Below are 13,540 nucleotides of genomic sequence, written 5' to 3'. Positions count from 1 at the left end.
TATTCGGATTCAGTGTCAAACACGGATGCTAAAAGGAGGCTTGGGGTAAAAGAAAAGAAAAACTGTCTTTGTGTTGGTGATCGCAGCCCGGCGCGCACGTGTGCGACCGCTTTTGGCGCGAAGGAACCTCGCCGGTGGTCTAGCTACGACGGACACCGCGCGTTTGCTCGACAACGAACCGCGATCGAGGCCGCCCACTCGCGCCGCTGACCCTCCTCCATAAAAGCACCTTCGCGGGGCGCGTGATCTCGACCGAACCCCAAACTCCCAACTCCCAAGGGTCTCGTCTCCACCCGGACCGTCGTCGCCGCCCGAAAAACCCAGGCAGCAAAAGAATCCGGCCGAGATTAGTCCACACCACAACGCAAGATTTTGTGGTCCTCCCTAACTCCATTAAAACCCACACGTCCGACGAACGAGTCTTCTCTACTGCGCCGTCAATGGCGAGGTTCGGCGCCGGCAGGATGCGGGCGTGCGGGCCGTGGGGCGAGAGCGGCAGCGGCGCCGTCGGGGACGCGCTGGAGAGGGAGATGTCGCGCGATGGCAGCCACTACAGCCTCTCCAGCGGCATCCTGCCCTCGCTCGGCGCGCGGAGCAACCGCCGCGTCAAGCTCCGCCGCTTCATCATCTCCCCCTACGACCGCCGTTACAGGTAACTAACTTTCGCTTCTCCTCGCTAGTCTCCAGAATCTTCATCATTGCTCCTCGGTTACCAGCTATCCTAGTCTCCTGTCGTCATCACATCTCTCCCATCCCTCTATCTCTCCGCGCCGCTTGCCCGCTTGGTTTCAAAGACAACTTGGTCTCTTCCGCATTGGCCGTTTCCGGTTCGATCCTCGGTGGGTCGCTTTAGTTTTAATTTAATAGATCGATACTTTCAAACTGAAAAAGAAAATCGAGAGGTCCATGGTCCGCGTTGAGCTTCTGCAAAGTGGAGGCTTTGCAATTTTTGCTTTGTTCTGTCCCTTTCTCTTACCAGGTTTATCAGCAGTAGTATTATCATGTTATATAAATTGTACTAGAAAGGGTGGTTATGAAATTCATTATGTTCTTCCTTCTTTGCAATTCTTGTCCTGGTTTTATTATAAATTTAAACTAAAACCACGACAAGAATCACCCAAAGGAACGGGTACTATTTGCTATGCTCCGCGTTCTCCTCTTTTTTTCTTCGATCAGAACTTCATAGCTGTCCTCTGATTATTATTTTCTGGAACACCGAAACCAAAGCCCCGTTGGATAAAGAAAAAACTTCATTATTTCTGTATGTTTTCCAGCGCTGACTTCAACTGAATAATTCATCTGTTTATGCATTTGTAGTAGTTAATACTCGTCATCTTTTGCTTGGTTGACTTAAACTGAATAATTGACTTGTTTAGGCCTTTGCCTACTATTATATAGTACTCGCCTTTTCTACTTATTTTCATTTACTACTTTGGACTGCTTGGGCCTTTCTACGACTGCTTTAGTCCATCCTTTTTCAGTAGACGGACAAGGAAATCGTGATTTTGATGCCGACACTTGTTGCATTTTCTCGAGCGATGCTTCCTTCTCCAAAGGCTCATTCACGGAACTCACATGGGAACCATTTCTTTATTGTTTCTTTCTTACAATTATATTGTATTTCTGAGATCACAACCTCCCCGGCCCCATTCTCGTTGAAAACGAAGCCACGTGGTTTGCCATACGGAGTTCCAGGAAGTTGAAACTATTGGAATTACTTGAGCCTGGTCATAATGAGAGTATCATGCATCTGATACTGGCCTTTTTTTTTCTCAGCCACACGTCTAATCAGCTAATTACGCAACATTTCATATTAGAAGAAATGCAAATTAATAAGGCGCAAAGCGTACACCAGCCCAAGCAGCCAGAAACAGAAAGGAAAACAAAGCAACAGCAAACGCCATCTCTTGTTATATATTGCTTCTTCTTTTTTCGAAATGGGGTGCCCCTGTCTCTGCATCAATTGATGCATACGGCTTTTTATTAAAGTAAGTCACACCATAACAGTAGCAACAGTACACAATTATTACAGCTCATGGATCACTTAGAGTCTCAACATGGATAAGCCACCTAAAAAAAGCTAGAAGAAAAAAACGATGTAGCATCATGATGTGAGCCTTTTCTCAGACCGCCAACCGCACTGGCTGTAGAAATCCCGTGCGACCGTCGCCAAACGGTTGCACCCAATATCCATGCAGTTAATATATTGCTTCTTAATTCAGTTATTACTGATACCGGAAAAACTTGGCACACACAATAGATGCCCATGCAAGTTTATGTACATCGAACCACCTCGTCGGTGGAGACTGCATGTACACGTCTAAAATTCTCAAAATAATTATATTAAGTGTAATATTATACGTGAATGTAAAATCTAATATCAAACTCAGGTGCATTTGAAGATACAGTTGACAAATTTGTATTTTTCTTAATTGGCATCGCTCTTCATTTGACAGTTTGTTATCTTCCCAGGGTAGATTAAGTTTGTATCTTGAAATTTTATACTTAATTCAGTATCATCTTGCATACATGTGATATTTCTTCTAGAGTTCTATAGAACTTCTTCGCATTGTTTGACGGAGTTTTAATGAAAAAGTGATTTCCATGTGATTTTTGTGGTGGAAAAGGGTAGAGTTTTTATGGTTTTCTAGATATCTATTAAGTCCCTTTCTTTTCCCTAAGATGACTCCTTTTATGTAAGGAAATCTTCAATTCAGCAAGTGGTAACTTCAGACGTGAATGAAAGAAAATATGGGGGTGCTAGAATTTTTCGACAAAAGGAAGCTGTATTGAGCTGCCCCGTGAATCGCTTCTAGACTTCTAGTAACCAGCAGATAGCAATGCTTCACACCAACTACGCAATAATGCTAAACAATCTGGGCATAAGGCATATATCACACTTTTAAACAGGCTAATTGTTTTTATATTATATACAGACATAAGACATGCATCACTTCTGATATCGTTTTATTAACACTGTGCAGATTATGGGAGACTTTCCTCATAGTTCTTGTAGTCTACTCTGCATGGGTCTCCCCATTCGAATTTGGCTTCATTCGGGTTCCTAAAGGAGGCCTAGCTGCCACGGACAATGCCGTGAATGCAATCTTCGCAATTGACATCATGCTGACCTTCTTTGTAGCCTACCTGGACAGACTAACATATTTGCTTGAAGATGATCCAAAGAAAATTGCTTGGCGTTATACTACCAGCTGGTTTGTTCTTGATGTTGCATCCACCATCCCATCAGAATTTGCTCGCAAGATACTTCCTTCAAAGCTCAGGTCTTATGGATTCTTCAACATGCTTCGTCTATGGCGTCTCCGGAGAGTCAGCTCCCTTTTTGCTAGGTATGTTTGTGGTAATGGGTGAATATAAAAAATGGTTTTTATGTTCATATGTCCTGCTCTTCTATCCAAATCTGACCAAGTACTGTTAAAACTTGTTAATTGGTTCCCTGCAAACAAAAAACTTGTTAATTGGGCTATTATCTTTGTGCCATTTTTTAACGTTTGTTTCTTCATTTTAAAGATTGGAGAAGGATAGACACTTCAATTACTTCTGGGTCCGATGTGCAAAGCTCATTTGTGTAAGTGCTATGAACATCACTGTGTTCTCTTGCAAATTTAATATTCCTGATAAATGATATCATCTTTCCTTACCTTTCATCTTGTAGGTCACACTTTTTGCCGTGCACTGTGCAGCATGCTTCTACTATCTTCTTGCTGATAGGTATCCAATCCCAAAGGAAACGTGGATTGGCAATAGTATGGAAGATTTTCATCAACAGGGCTTGTGGATTCGCTATGTAACATCAGTATATTGGTCAATCACCACACTTACCACTGTGGGTTACGGGGATTATCATGCAGAAAACATAAGGGAAATGATTTTCAACATTTTCTACATGTTCTTCAACCTTGGATTGACTGCTTATTTGATTGGCAACATGACCAATTTGGTTGTCCATGGCACTAGCCGTACTCGAAAATATGTGAGTTTTGTTTTACTGACCTTTGGTTGATATATACATTGAATAGTTACTTTAATTTACGACTCTGAGAACCTCTTTCTGTTTTCTTTTGGTTTAAAGCGGGATACAATTCAAGCAGCAACCAGCTTTGCACTTAGGAATCAGCTACCACCACGGTTACAAGATCAGATGATATCACACCTTAGCTTAAAGTTCAGAACAGACTCAGAAGGCCTTCAGCAACAAGAGACTCTCGATGCGCTGCCTAAGGCTATTAGATCCAGCATTTCGCACTATCTCTTTCTCCATCTAGTTCAAAACATTTACTTATTTCAAGGAGTATCTAATGATCTAATTTTTCAACTGGTGAGGCAGTGGTGATTATTTAGTCTTTATTTTAGTTAGCTCCTCCCGAATATTTTCTTATATTGTTATTTTTCATGATTACTTTTAAAGGTTTCAGAGATGAAAGCTGAATACTTTCCACCTAGGGAGGATGTGATTTTGCAGAATGAAGCACCCACTGACTTCTACATTTTAGTTTCTGGTAGTGTGGTAAGAATCCTGTTTTTTCCTAATTCCTTTTTATTCGTAGTTGGTATAGTTATGTATGAGTAGTACATACAAAAAAAGTAGTTATACTTTTTAACATGGAAAGTGTAACTGTCATTCTGATAATCAATAAACATGTTGCTTTTTCAGGAGTTACTTGAGCTACAAAATGGTGCGGAACATGGTGCAGAACAGGTAAGTCCTGTGTGGCTTTGATGCTGAACTTGAAGGAAATGTATACATCAAATGGTGCTTAAATAATATGTTGGTATTTGGTAATCTCCAGGTGGTGGGAGTTGCTAAGTCCGGAGATGTTGTTGGAGAAATTGGGGTTCTTTGCTATAGGCCTCAAATATTCACAGTTCGGACGAGATCCTTGTGTCAGCTTCTACGCATGAACCGGACATCCTTTCTCAGCATTGTTCAATCCAATGTTGGAGATGGAACTATCATAATGAACAACCTTATTCAGGTATACTATCCATATTACCTTTCACTGTTATCTTTCCTGAAATTGCACATTTACAGAGACCATTAATCTTTTCTTGTTAAGATCTTGAACTACTCTGCTGGAGCTTTTTAGTACACCCCGCATCCGACCCCTTCTGTTCACCTTGCTTGACAACATGTGAAATTGAAAGCTTAGTCCTCACATAATCACTAGATCACCTTAGATCCTTAAATTACATTCATGCGGGATATTGCCTGATTAGCATCCTCGAATGTTTTCTCAAAAAAAAAAAGTATCCTCGAATGCTCAACTGTAACCAACTATGCTGAAAATGTGTTATAAATGCTGTTTGCTTGTGAACACTGTAATACCACGAACAATTTTTCTTTGCGAATAATATACCACGAACAATTGTTGTACGCCTATTAAGATCCTCTTTTTGTACAGTTACTAAAAGATAAGAAAGACGACGGCGTAATGGTAGGTGTGCTAAAGGAGATCGAGAACATGCTAGCTCGAGGTCGTCTGGAGTTGCCAATTACACTGTGCTTTGCAGTAACTAGAGGAGACGAAAATTTGCTGCATCAACTACTTAAACGTAATTTGGATCCAAACGAGTCAGATCAAGATGGGCGTACAGCACTGGTCAGTATTCTCATCAATGCACAACATCTTCCTTATTAGACATATATTTTGTAAGCAGGAAAATGATAATCCTTCAATTTCATGATCAACAGCACATATCTGCTTCCATGGGAAATGAGCAGTGTGTCAAGCTTCTGTTAGAGTTTGGAGCTGATCCAAATGCCAGGGGTAAAGCCTACAGCTAGAATTGTGATAATTTTTCCTTGTAAATTATATATCATCATAATGAAGCAAATCTATCATCTCTTAGTAATTGCAAAGAGTTGTTAAGTTTATGTAGGTTTCAGCATACGCCCCTCTGATGTGCCTTTAATTCTTCCAATATCCAGATTCAGAAGGAAAGGTTCCGCTATGGGAGGCTTTGTATGCAAAGCATGATACAGTTGTGCAACAGTTAGTCAATGGCGGTGCAGATCTGTCATTGGGGGATACAGGCTTATATTGCTGCATTGCAATTGAACAAAACAATATAGAACTGCTCGAGGAAATACTCAATCGCATCCATGATGCAAACAGGCCATCCAAAGATGGAAACATTCCGCTGCACCGTGCTGTCTGTGACGGAAACGTTGAGATGGTTAAGTTGTTGCTGAAACACAGGGCCGACATTGACAAGCAGGAGAGCAGCGGCTGGACCCCAAGAGCTCTAGCTGAGCAACAAGGCCATGAAGAAATACAACAATTATTTAAACAACAGCCAGCTCCAAGGAAGTTCAACTCAAATGGCAGGGTTGCACCTATGCTTCTAGGCAGGTTCAGCAGTGATCCGTCGATGCAGAACGTGATCCGTGACGACACTGAGCCACCCAGCAAAGTTCTTACACAGAAACTAGGCAGGAGGAAAGTCAGCTTTCATAACTCCCTACTCGGGGTCATCTCTTCACCTCATCCACACCGAGACACTGACCATCTACTGTCAAGAGGTCTTGCAGCAACAGGTGGCCCGAGTTATCGTCAGGACCATCATAAGCCACTCATCAGGGTGATAATCAGCTGTCCGGAGATGGGCAACACTGCTGGGAAGCTTGTTGTCTTACCGCGGACGATGCAGGACCTTCTTCAACTAGGCAGAAAGAAGTTCGACGTAATGCCTACTAAGGTCCTGACATTCGAGGGTGCTGAGGTGGACGAGATTGAGCTCATTCGAGATGGTGATCGTCTTATTCTTGCCAGCGACAACTGGGTGCCAGATGTCACGCAAACAAGATAAAAAAAATAGTGATAGAATTGTGGTTTACTATAATTTGGGTAAAGGGGGAAATGTTGAACTACCCTTGTAACAAAAGCCAATGATGAAAGAGTAGCTGGAAAGCACCAATAGCTGCTCCACCATGAAAAATATGGTGAACTTGGTTATGTCCACACGGAGTGAAGTGTATAATCATTTCCAAGTGGTAGGGCGGCATACCTTGAGTAGAATTTTTTGTCTGCCGGGAATGCAGAAATTGTATAGGTTCCTCTTTCGTTGGAAAAGATGTCCAAAGGTTATCTAGCTATTATTATTATGCATCTCAGCATCCTTTACTTCTTCCTATGGGTGCTCGAAAGCTTTGAATTTATAGAAATGTTGCCAGCAACCTGCTAACATCACTGTTGCCTAGGTTAATGAAGTAGAAAGGATTCAACAATACCGTTCTATTTGTCTTCTTAACGTGTGCTTTAAAATATTCACTAAGGTTGCCATGATCCGATTAAATTTGGTGGCAGGTCATGTGATTAGACCTTCTCAAACTGCTTTTAGGCAAGAACGAAATATTCTGGATGGGTCGTAGTCCTCCATGAAACTGTTCATGAATTGCATAGAAAGAAGTTGAATGGTGTTATTTTAAAGATTGATTTTGAAAAGGTCTATGATAAGGTTAAGTGGTCCTTTTTGCAACAATCTCAAAATGAAAGGTTTCTCTGATGAGTGGCGTGCGTTAATCAACAGTTTTATCTCGGGTGGAAGTATTGCCATTAAAGTCAATTATGATGTGGGCAAATACTTCCAGACTAAGAAAGGACTAAGACAGGGAGATCCATTATCGCCAGTGCTATTTTATATAGTGGTTGATATGCTTGCTGTCTTGATTGAACGTGCAAAGTCTGAGGGCCAAATTGAGGGGATTATTCCTCATCTGGTTGATGGAGGGTTATCCGTTCTTCAATATGCCGATGATACAATACTTTTTATGGATCATGACATAGACAAGGCTCAGAACCTAAAGTTAATTCTTTCTGCGTTCGAGCTTTTGTCGGGTCTGAAAATAAATTTCCATAAAAGTGAATTGTTTTATTTTGGCGAGGCCCAAGACCATGTTGAGAGTATGCTGAACTTTTCGGCTGTGGCCAAGACCAATTTCCAATTAGGTACTTGGGAATTCCGATTCATTATCGGAGACTTACCAATGCTGAGGGGAAATTGGTTAAGGATAGGCTTCAAATTAGATTAAGTAGTTGGAAAGGTAAATTGATGTCCTTGGAAGGAAGATTAGTTCTCATAAATGCGGTACTGAGTAATATGGTACTATATATGATATCTTTCTTCTAACTTTCCAGATGAGTCTTAAAACGTTTGGATAATTTCCGATCAAGATTCTTCTGGTAAGGGGATTGCGAGAAGCGTAAATATCGGCTGGCTAAATGGAGTGTGTTGTGTCGGCCCAAAGATCATGAAGGACTTGGTATTCAAGACCTCCAGGTCAAGAATAGAGCACTTCTCGGTAAATGGTTGTATAAGCTACTTACCGAAGAGGGCATATGGAAAACACTCCTCAAGAGGAAGTATATTGCCTCAAAAGCTTTATCTCGGGTTATTTGGAGACCAGGAGATTCGCACTTTTGGGCTGGTCTTATGGAAACAAAGAAGTTTTTCTTTCTATATGGATCTTTCTCTATTAAGGATGGATCGGAAATTCGTTTCTAGGAGGATAAATGGTTGGGTAACACCACACTCCGAGAACAATATCCGATATTGTACAATATAGTGTGCCACAAAAGCGATACTATCGCTAAGGTGTTGGAAAATTTCCCACCAAATGTGGATTTTAGAAGAAGTCTCATCGGTCCCAGACAAACCTCTTGGCAGGAATTGTTACAGCGTCTTGAGTTAGTTCAATTGACGCAGGGATCGGATGTATTTCGATGGAATATTACCGGGAATGGTTCATTCTCAGTGGCTTCCATGTACAATGCTTTAATTCATCCTGAACTTCCGGTCGATAATAATTTAAAATTTTGGAAGATGAAGATACCACTAAGAACAAAAATCTTTGCCTGGTATCTTCATCGGGGGGTAATTCTTACTAAAGATAATCTTGCCAAACGCAACTGGCATGGAAGTAAAAAGTGTGTCTTCTGTCATCTGTCATCAGGACAAGACTGTTAAACACTTATTCTTCCAATGTAAGTTAGCTAGGTCTGTAAGGTCAGCCGTCCAAAAATAGGGTTTACCTTATACCCACCATGTAGTGTTGTCAATTTATTTGGCAACTGGCTCAATGGTGTGGATGTTAGGTTTAAACGTCTTATTAGGATGGGAATGATTGCAATCATTTGGTTGCTGTGGCTATGTAGAAATGATAAGATTTTCAATAATATTTCTTCTTCCTTTTTGCAGGTCATCTACCGGTGCACAGCTTTGCTTCGTTCATGGATACCGTTGCAGCGTGTGGAGCACCAGAACCTATTTACGGAGGTGTCTTCACGGTTGGAGGATACGGCGAGGAATATTTTCTCCCAACATAGGTGGCAGCGTGACCTTCGGCTAGATTCTCCTAGCTAGTCTTTGTTACTGTTCTTTGAACTGTGTTTTTATCTTTAAAAACCTTTGTGGTTTTGTAACGAATTTGTGTGTGACTTTGTGCATCTTAGTTATGCAGATGCCGGGTCTATTCGCAAGTAATAAAGTGCTTATTTTCAAAAAATCATTGTTGCCTAGTAGAAACTAAGAGCATCTCCAGCCGCGTCCCCCAAACCGTCCCCCAAACCGCGCCGGATCGAGCGTTTGGGGGACGTGTTTCGTTCGTGCCGCGTTTGGGGGACGTCGCTCCCCGGCCCGCGTCCCCCAAACGCCGCCCCCAAACATTAAAAGTATTTTTTTTGGCTAGAAAGAAACTATTTAATAATATTCAAATCGGTTGAACATAAACAAATTAAATATAAAACTTCGAAAAAATATAATTAAATATATATAAACTATCTACTTCTTCTTCTTCGCTGATGGCCCCGCCTCGTCGTCGTCATCGCGGTGGCGCTTCCTGCTCGTCACCTCTTCCGAAGAGGCGGTGTCGGCGCTCGACGCGTCGTCGTCGCCGGTGCTCGTCGGCTGCGCCTTGGCCTTGGCCTTGGCCTTGGCGGCCTTCGCCTTGGAAGCCTTCGCCTTGGCCGCCTTCGCCTTCGCACGGGCCACCGCCGCCGCCGCGGCCTCGCTCTCTTCTTCCTCCTCCTCCCAGCCCAGCCATTCCTCCTCGGCTGTCAGCCGGCGGCGGGGAATCGTCGCCGCTGCTCGGCGTCCTGGCTTTGTCCCACCAATGGCGCCAGCCGATAGGCTTTCCCTCGCTGGAGGTGTCGGACGGGAGCTGGGAGATGTAGCTCATCGTCGCTGGAGGTGTCGGATGGAAGCTTGGATGAATGACGGCGTACGTACGGGTCTTATTGAGCGCGGATGAACGGCGGCGCAGAAGTCGAAGAGAGCAGCGGTTGCTCTTCCGAGGAGTCGGCGCTCCATTCCGGCGGGGTTGGCGCGTCGTCGACGCGCTTGCCAATGCGACGGTTCCGCTTCCTGTCAACTGCACCGTCGCTACGTATGTGGCGGTTGAGCGTCCGAGCCGCTGACGGGTCGGCCCCGCCACTCCCCGCCTCGCTTTTCGTTGTGTCCGGCGTGCCCGGTGCGTCCCCTGTGGGACGGGGACGGGCTCGGGACGCCGGACACCGTATCGGGGCGCGCCGGACAAAAAAGGGCTTTGGGGGAGGCGGCTGGAACGCTTTTTTTGTCCGGTGCGCCCCAAATCCCTTTGGGGGACGGTTTGGGGGACGCGACTGGAGATGCTCTAAGGTGATTGCACTAGTGATTTTTCTGCATTGCATACGGTCTTGAAAGCACTAAAACAAGAGTACATCATAATCAGAATTTCTGGCAGCTTGTCTCTGAAATTTTGTTTGTGGGACAGAGAATGATTAAACAGCAATAGCCAGATGGCAACAGCAATGTAGCTCACCGCAAGCAGCTGTATAAGAATTTCTCATGTTTCCTTCTCATTTTGTAGGCAGCTCTGTAAAAATTCTTTTTGTACAAAGTTTGTGATCGTGTAAGGCCACAGAGGCTCAGTCTCGGAGTAATTTTCGTAAGGGCATCTCCAACGCGGCGATCCATCTCGTGTCCGCGCGTCTGGATGGGTCGAACCAGATAAAATCTCGGCCTAGCGCGCGGACCCATCCTAAAAACGAATGGCCGCGGCGTCCGGGGCGATCCAAAGCCGGACCAAATCTGGGCCGAGTTTGCGTGGCCGGACGCCGATCGCTGGCCACTCGCGTCCGGCCCTTGTCCACCCCTAGCCCGCCTGCCTGCCTCCCAAAACACACTCACTTCACTCCGCTCCAAAAACTTAGAAATGGCCGACGAAGCTCCTGCCGCCGCCACCGCCACCATCGGAGACGAGGCCCAGCTTGCGGCCGTTACCGCTCCTCCCGTGGAGCCAGCTCCTGATCTGGACGCTCCGGTGGTCCTGGAACCTGGGCCGGCGACGAAAAAGGCGAAGCCCGAGCTCACCGCGAAGCAGAGGGCGATGGAGAGCAAGAAGCGGGGCGACCAGCGCAGGGCGTAGAGCAACGGAAGAAGGATGCCGCTGCCTTGGAGGAGCGGCAGCGGGCGGCGGAGCAGCTCCTCCAACTCCAAACGCAGGCGAAGGCGAATGCCATGAAAGAGCATGCCATGCTCTTTTACGGCCACGCAGCGCTCGCTCAGCACATGATCGTCCCGGGCACCGGCATGGCCTCAGCGGGGGGGGGGGGCTCGGCCTCATGCATGACCCGGCCCCTTCCTCCAAGGTCAACGGCCCCGCCGACTGCCCCGTTTGGGTACACGCCGACGCGCAGGAAATGGTGGCGCCGTCGGGGCGGTACATGTACCCCACGGGATGCGTCACCTGAGGTGGGCGAGTCCATGAACGGGCCATCGCCTTCGTCCATTGACCTCAACCGTGCACCGACGAACTCGAAGGCCCCCAAGCACCTGGGAGCAGCAGCGATGACCGGTGCACGCAACCTGCTCGACAATTTGTCGGCCGAGCGCGCGCCGCCATCGATGTAGGAAGCGTCCACCGTGCAGGCCCCTCCATCTTACCCGCAGACAATGCCGACCACCGTTCCATATCCTTCGACCGACCAGGCTCCCCCGCCACCTCTCATTGACATAGAGGAGGACACCACTGGCCATCCCGACACCGTGAACATCGACCGCGAGCCGTTGTTCACTGAGGAGCTCACACAAGCCGCAGCTGCACAAGCTCGAGGTCGCCGGGTTAGCAAAAGAACCAGCAACTACACGACGCGGGAGGACAAAATGCTCGTCGATGGATGGTTGACCATTGGGCAAGATGCATTGACAGGTGCCGAGCAGAAGGGGGCCGCATTCTGGCGTCGGATCTATGAATATTTCCATGAACATCACCGGTACGGACATGAGCCATTTGAGAGCGACCGCAACGAGTTGTCCCTCCAAAAGAGGTGGGGAACAATTCAAACGGAATGCAACAAGTTCCAGGCGGCATATGATCACGTGAAGCGGATTCCCGTTAGCGGCATCGGCATAAAGGACTTGGTGTAGTTCTTAACCTCAACTTGTTCTTTCGTTATTTGCACACATGTTTGTCATTGTTGTCTTGCTTTGCTCTAGGTGTGGCAAGCTTTGGATTTCTTCAAAGCGGCGAATGAAGGAAAGACCTTTGCCTTCTCTCATTGCTGGAAGGAACTCGAGGGCACCTCCAAGTTCCAAGAGGGGTACGAGGGGTACATGGCAACCTTGATTGGAAACAAGACCGCCAAAGATCCCACGATCATTGACCTTGATGGTGGCCAGCCTTGCGGCAGCTCCGCTTCTCGTGCAAGTCGTCCACGAGGTCACAAGGCAACCAAAGCCGACATGAAGCGTGATGCTTCGGCCATGCAATTGTTCGGCACCTTGAAGGAGATGTATGCTAAGAAAGAGGTGTCCACGGACAAGAGGGATGAGATGAGGCGCCTGATACGTCTCAAACGTATCTATAATTTCTTATGTTCCATGCTAGTTTTATGACAATACTCACATGTTTTATATACACTTTATATCATTTTGATGCATTTTCTGGCACTAACCTATTAACAAGATGCCGAAGCGCCAGTTCCTGTTTTCTGCTGTTTTTGGTTTCAGAAATCCTACACAGGAAATATTCTCGAAATTGGACGAAACAAAAGCCCACGGTCTTATTTTCCACGGAGCCTTCCTGAAAGGATCGTATGCCGCACCTAGAGGGGGGGTGAATAGGTGCTAACCAATTTTTAGTTCTTTTTCAATTTAGGCTTGACACGAAAGGTAAATTCTATAGATATGCAACTAAGTGAATTTACCTATATGACAAGGATATCAACTAAGCAAGGTATAGCTACGCAATAGTAGATAGAGTGGGATAGAGGTAACCGAGAGTGGAGCACGCGATGACACGGAGATGATTCCCGTAGTTCCCTTCCTTTGCAAGAAGGTACGTCTACGTTTGGAGGAGTGTGGTTGCTACGCAAGCCAAACCAACAGCCACGAAGGCTTCACTCGGATCTCTTGTGAGCAACGCCACGAAGGCCTAGCCCACTTCCACTAAGGGATTTCCTCGAGGCGGAAACCGGGCCTTTACAAAGTTCTTGGGGCACACATCCACAACCAAATTGGAGGCTCCCAAATCTGTAACAAT

At 45.7% G+C, this 13,540-nt stretch overlaps 1 protein-coding gene across 1 annotated transcript; it reads left to right on the top strand.

Moving 5' to 3' along the window:
- The first annotated feature begins 266 nt into the window (after positions 1 to 266).
- On the top strand, positions 267 to 6,968 carry LOC124660683 (potassium channel AKT1-like). Its single transcript, XM_047198504.1, has 11 exons — positions 267 to 652; positions 2,985 to 3,350; positions 3,532 to 3,589; positions 3,677 to 3,994; positions 4,094 to 4,339; positions 4,430 to 4,528; positions 4,676 to 4,720; positions 4,812 to 4,997; positions 5,424 to 5,621; positions 5,714 to 5,789; positions 5,951 to 6,968. The coding sequence occupies exons 1-11, from the start codon at positions 441 to 443 to the stop codon at positions 6,829 to 6,831; spliced, it is 2,685 nt and encodes an 894-aa protein (XP_047054460.1). The 5' UTR covers positions 267 to 440; the 3' UTR covers positions 6,832 to 6,968.
- Positions 6,969 to 13,540: the final 6,572 nt, after the last annotated feature.

The sequence above is a fragment of the Lolium rigidum genome, chromosome 6 (genome assembly GCF_022539505.1).
Source record: "Lolium rigidum isolate FL_2022 chromosome 6, APGP_CSIRO_Lrig_0.1, whole genome shotgun sequence".
Lineage (NCBI taxonomy): Eukaryota > Viridiplantae > Streptophyta > Magnoliopsida > Poales > Poaceae > Lolium > Lolium rigidum.
Note: the sequence above shows the minus strand (reverse complement) of the source record. Positions and strands in the feature narration are given on the sequence as shown.

What these genes read in the sequence shown, in the direction of transcription:
- LOC124660683 (XM_047198504.1), top strand. Translation starts at nt 441, where the DNA reads ATGGCGAGGTTCGGCGCCGGCAGGATGCGGGCGTGCGGGCCGTGGGGC. An exon ending in CCCTACGACCGCCGTTACAG is followed by an intron (nt 653 to 2,984) that starts GTAACTAACTTT and finishes AACACTGTGCAG; the next exon opens with ATTATGGGAGACTTTCCTCA. An exon ending in TAATGAACAACCTTATTCAG is followed by an intron (nt 4,998 to 5,423) that starts GTATACTATCCA and finishes CTTTTTGTACAG; the next exon opens with TTACTAAAAGATAAGAAAGA.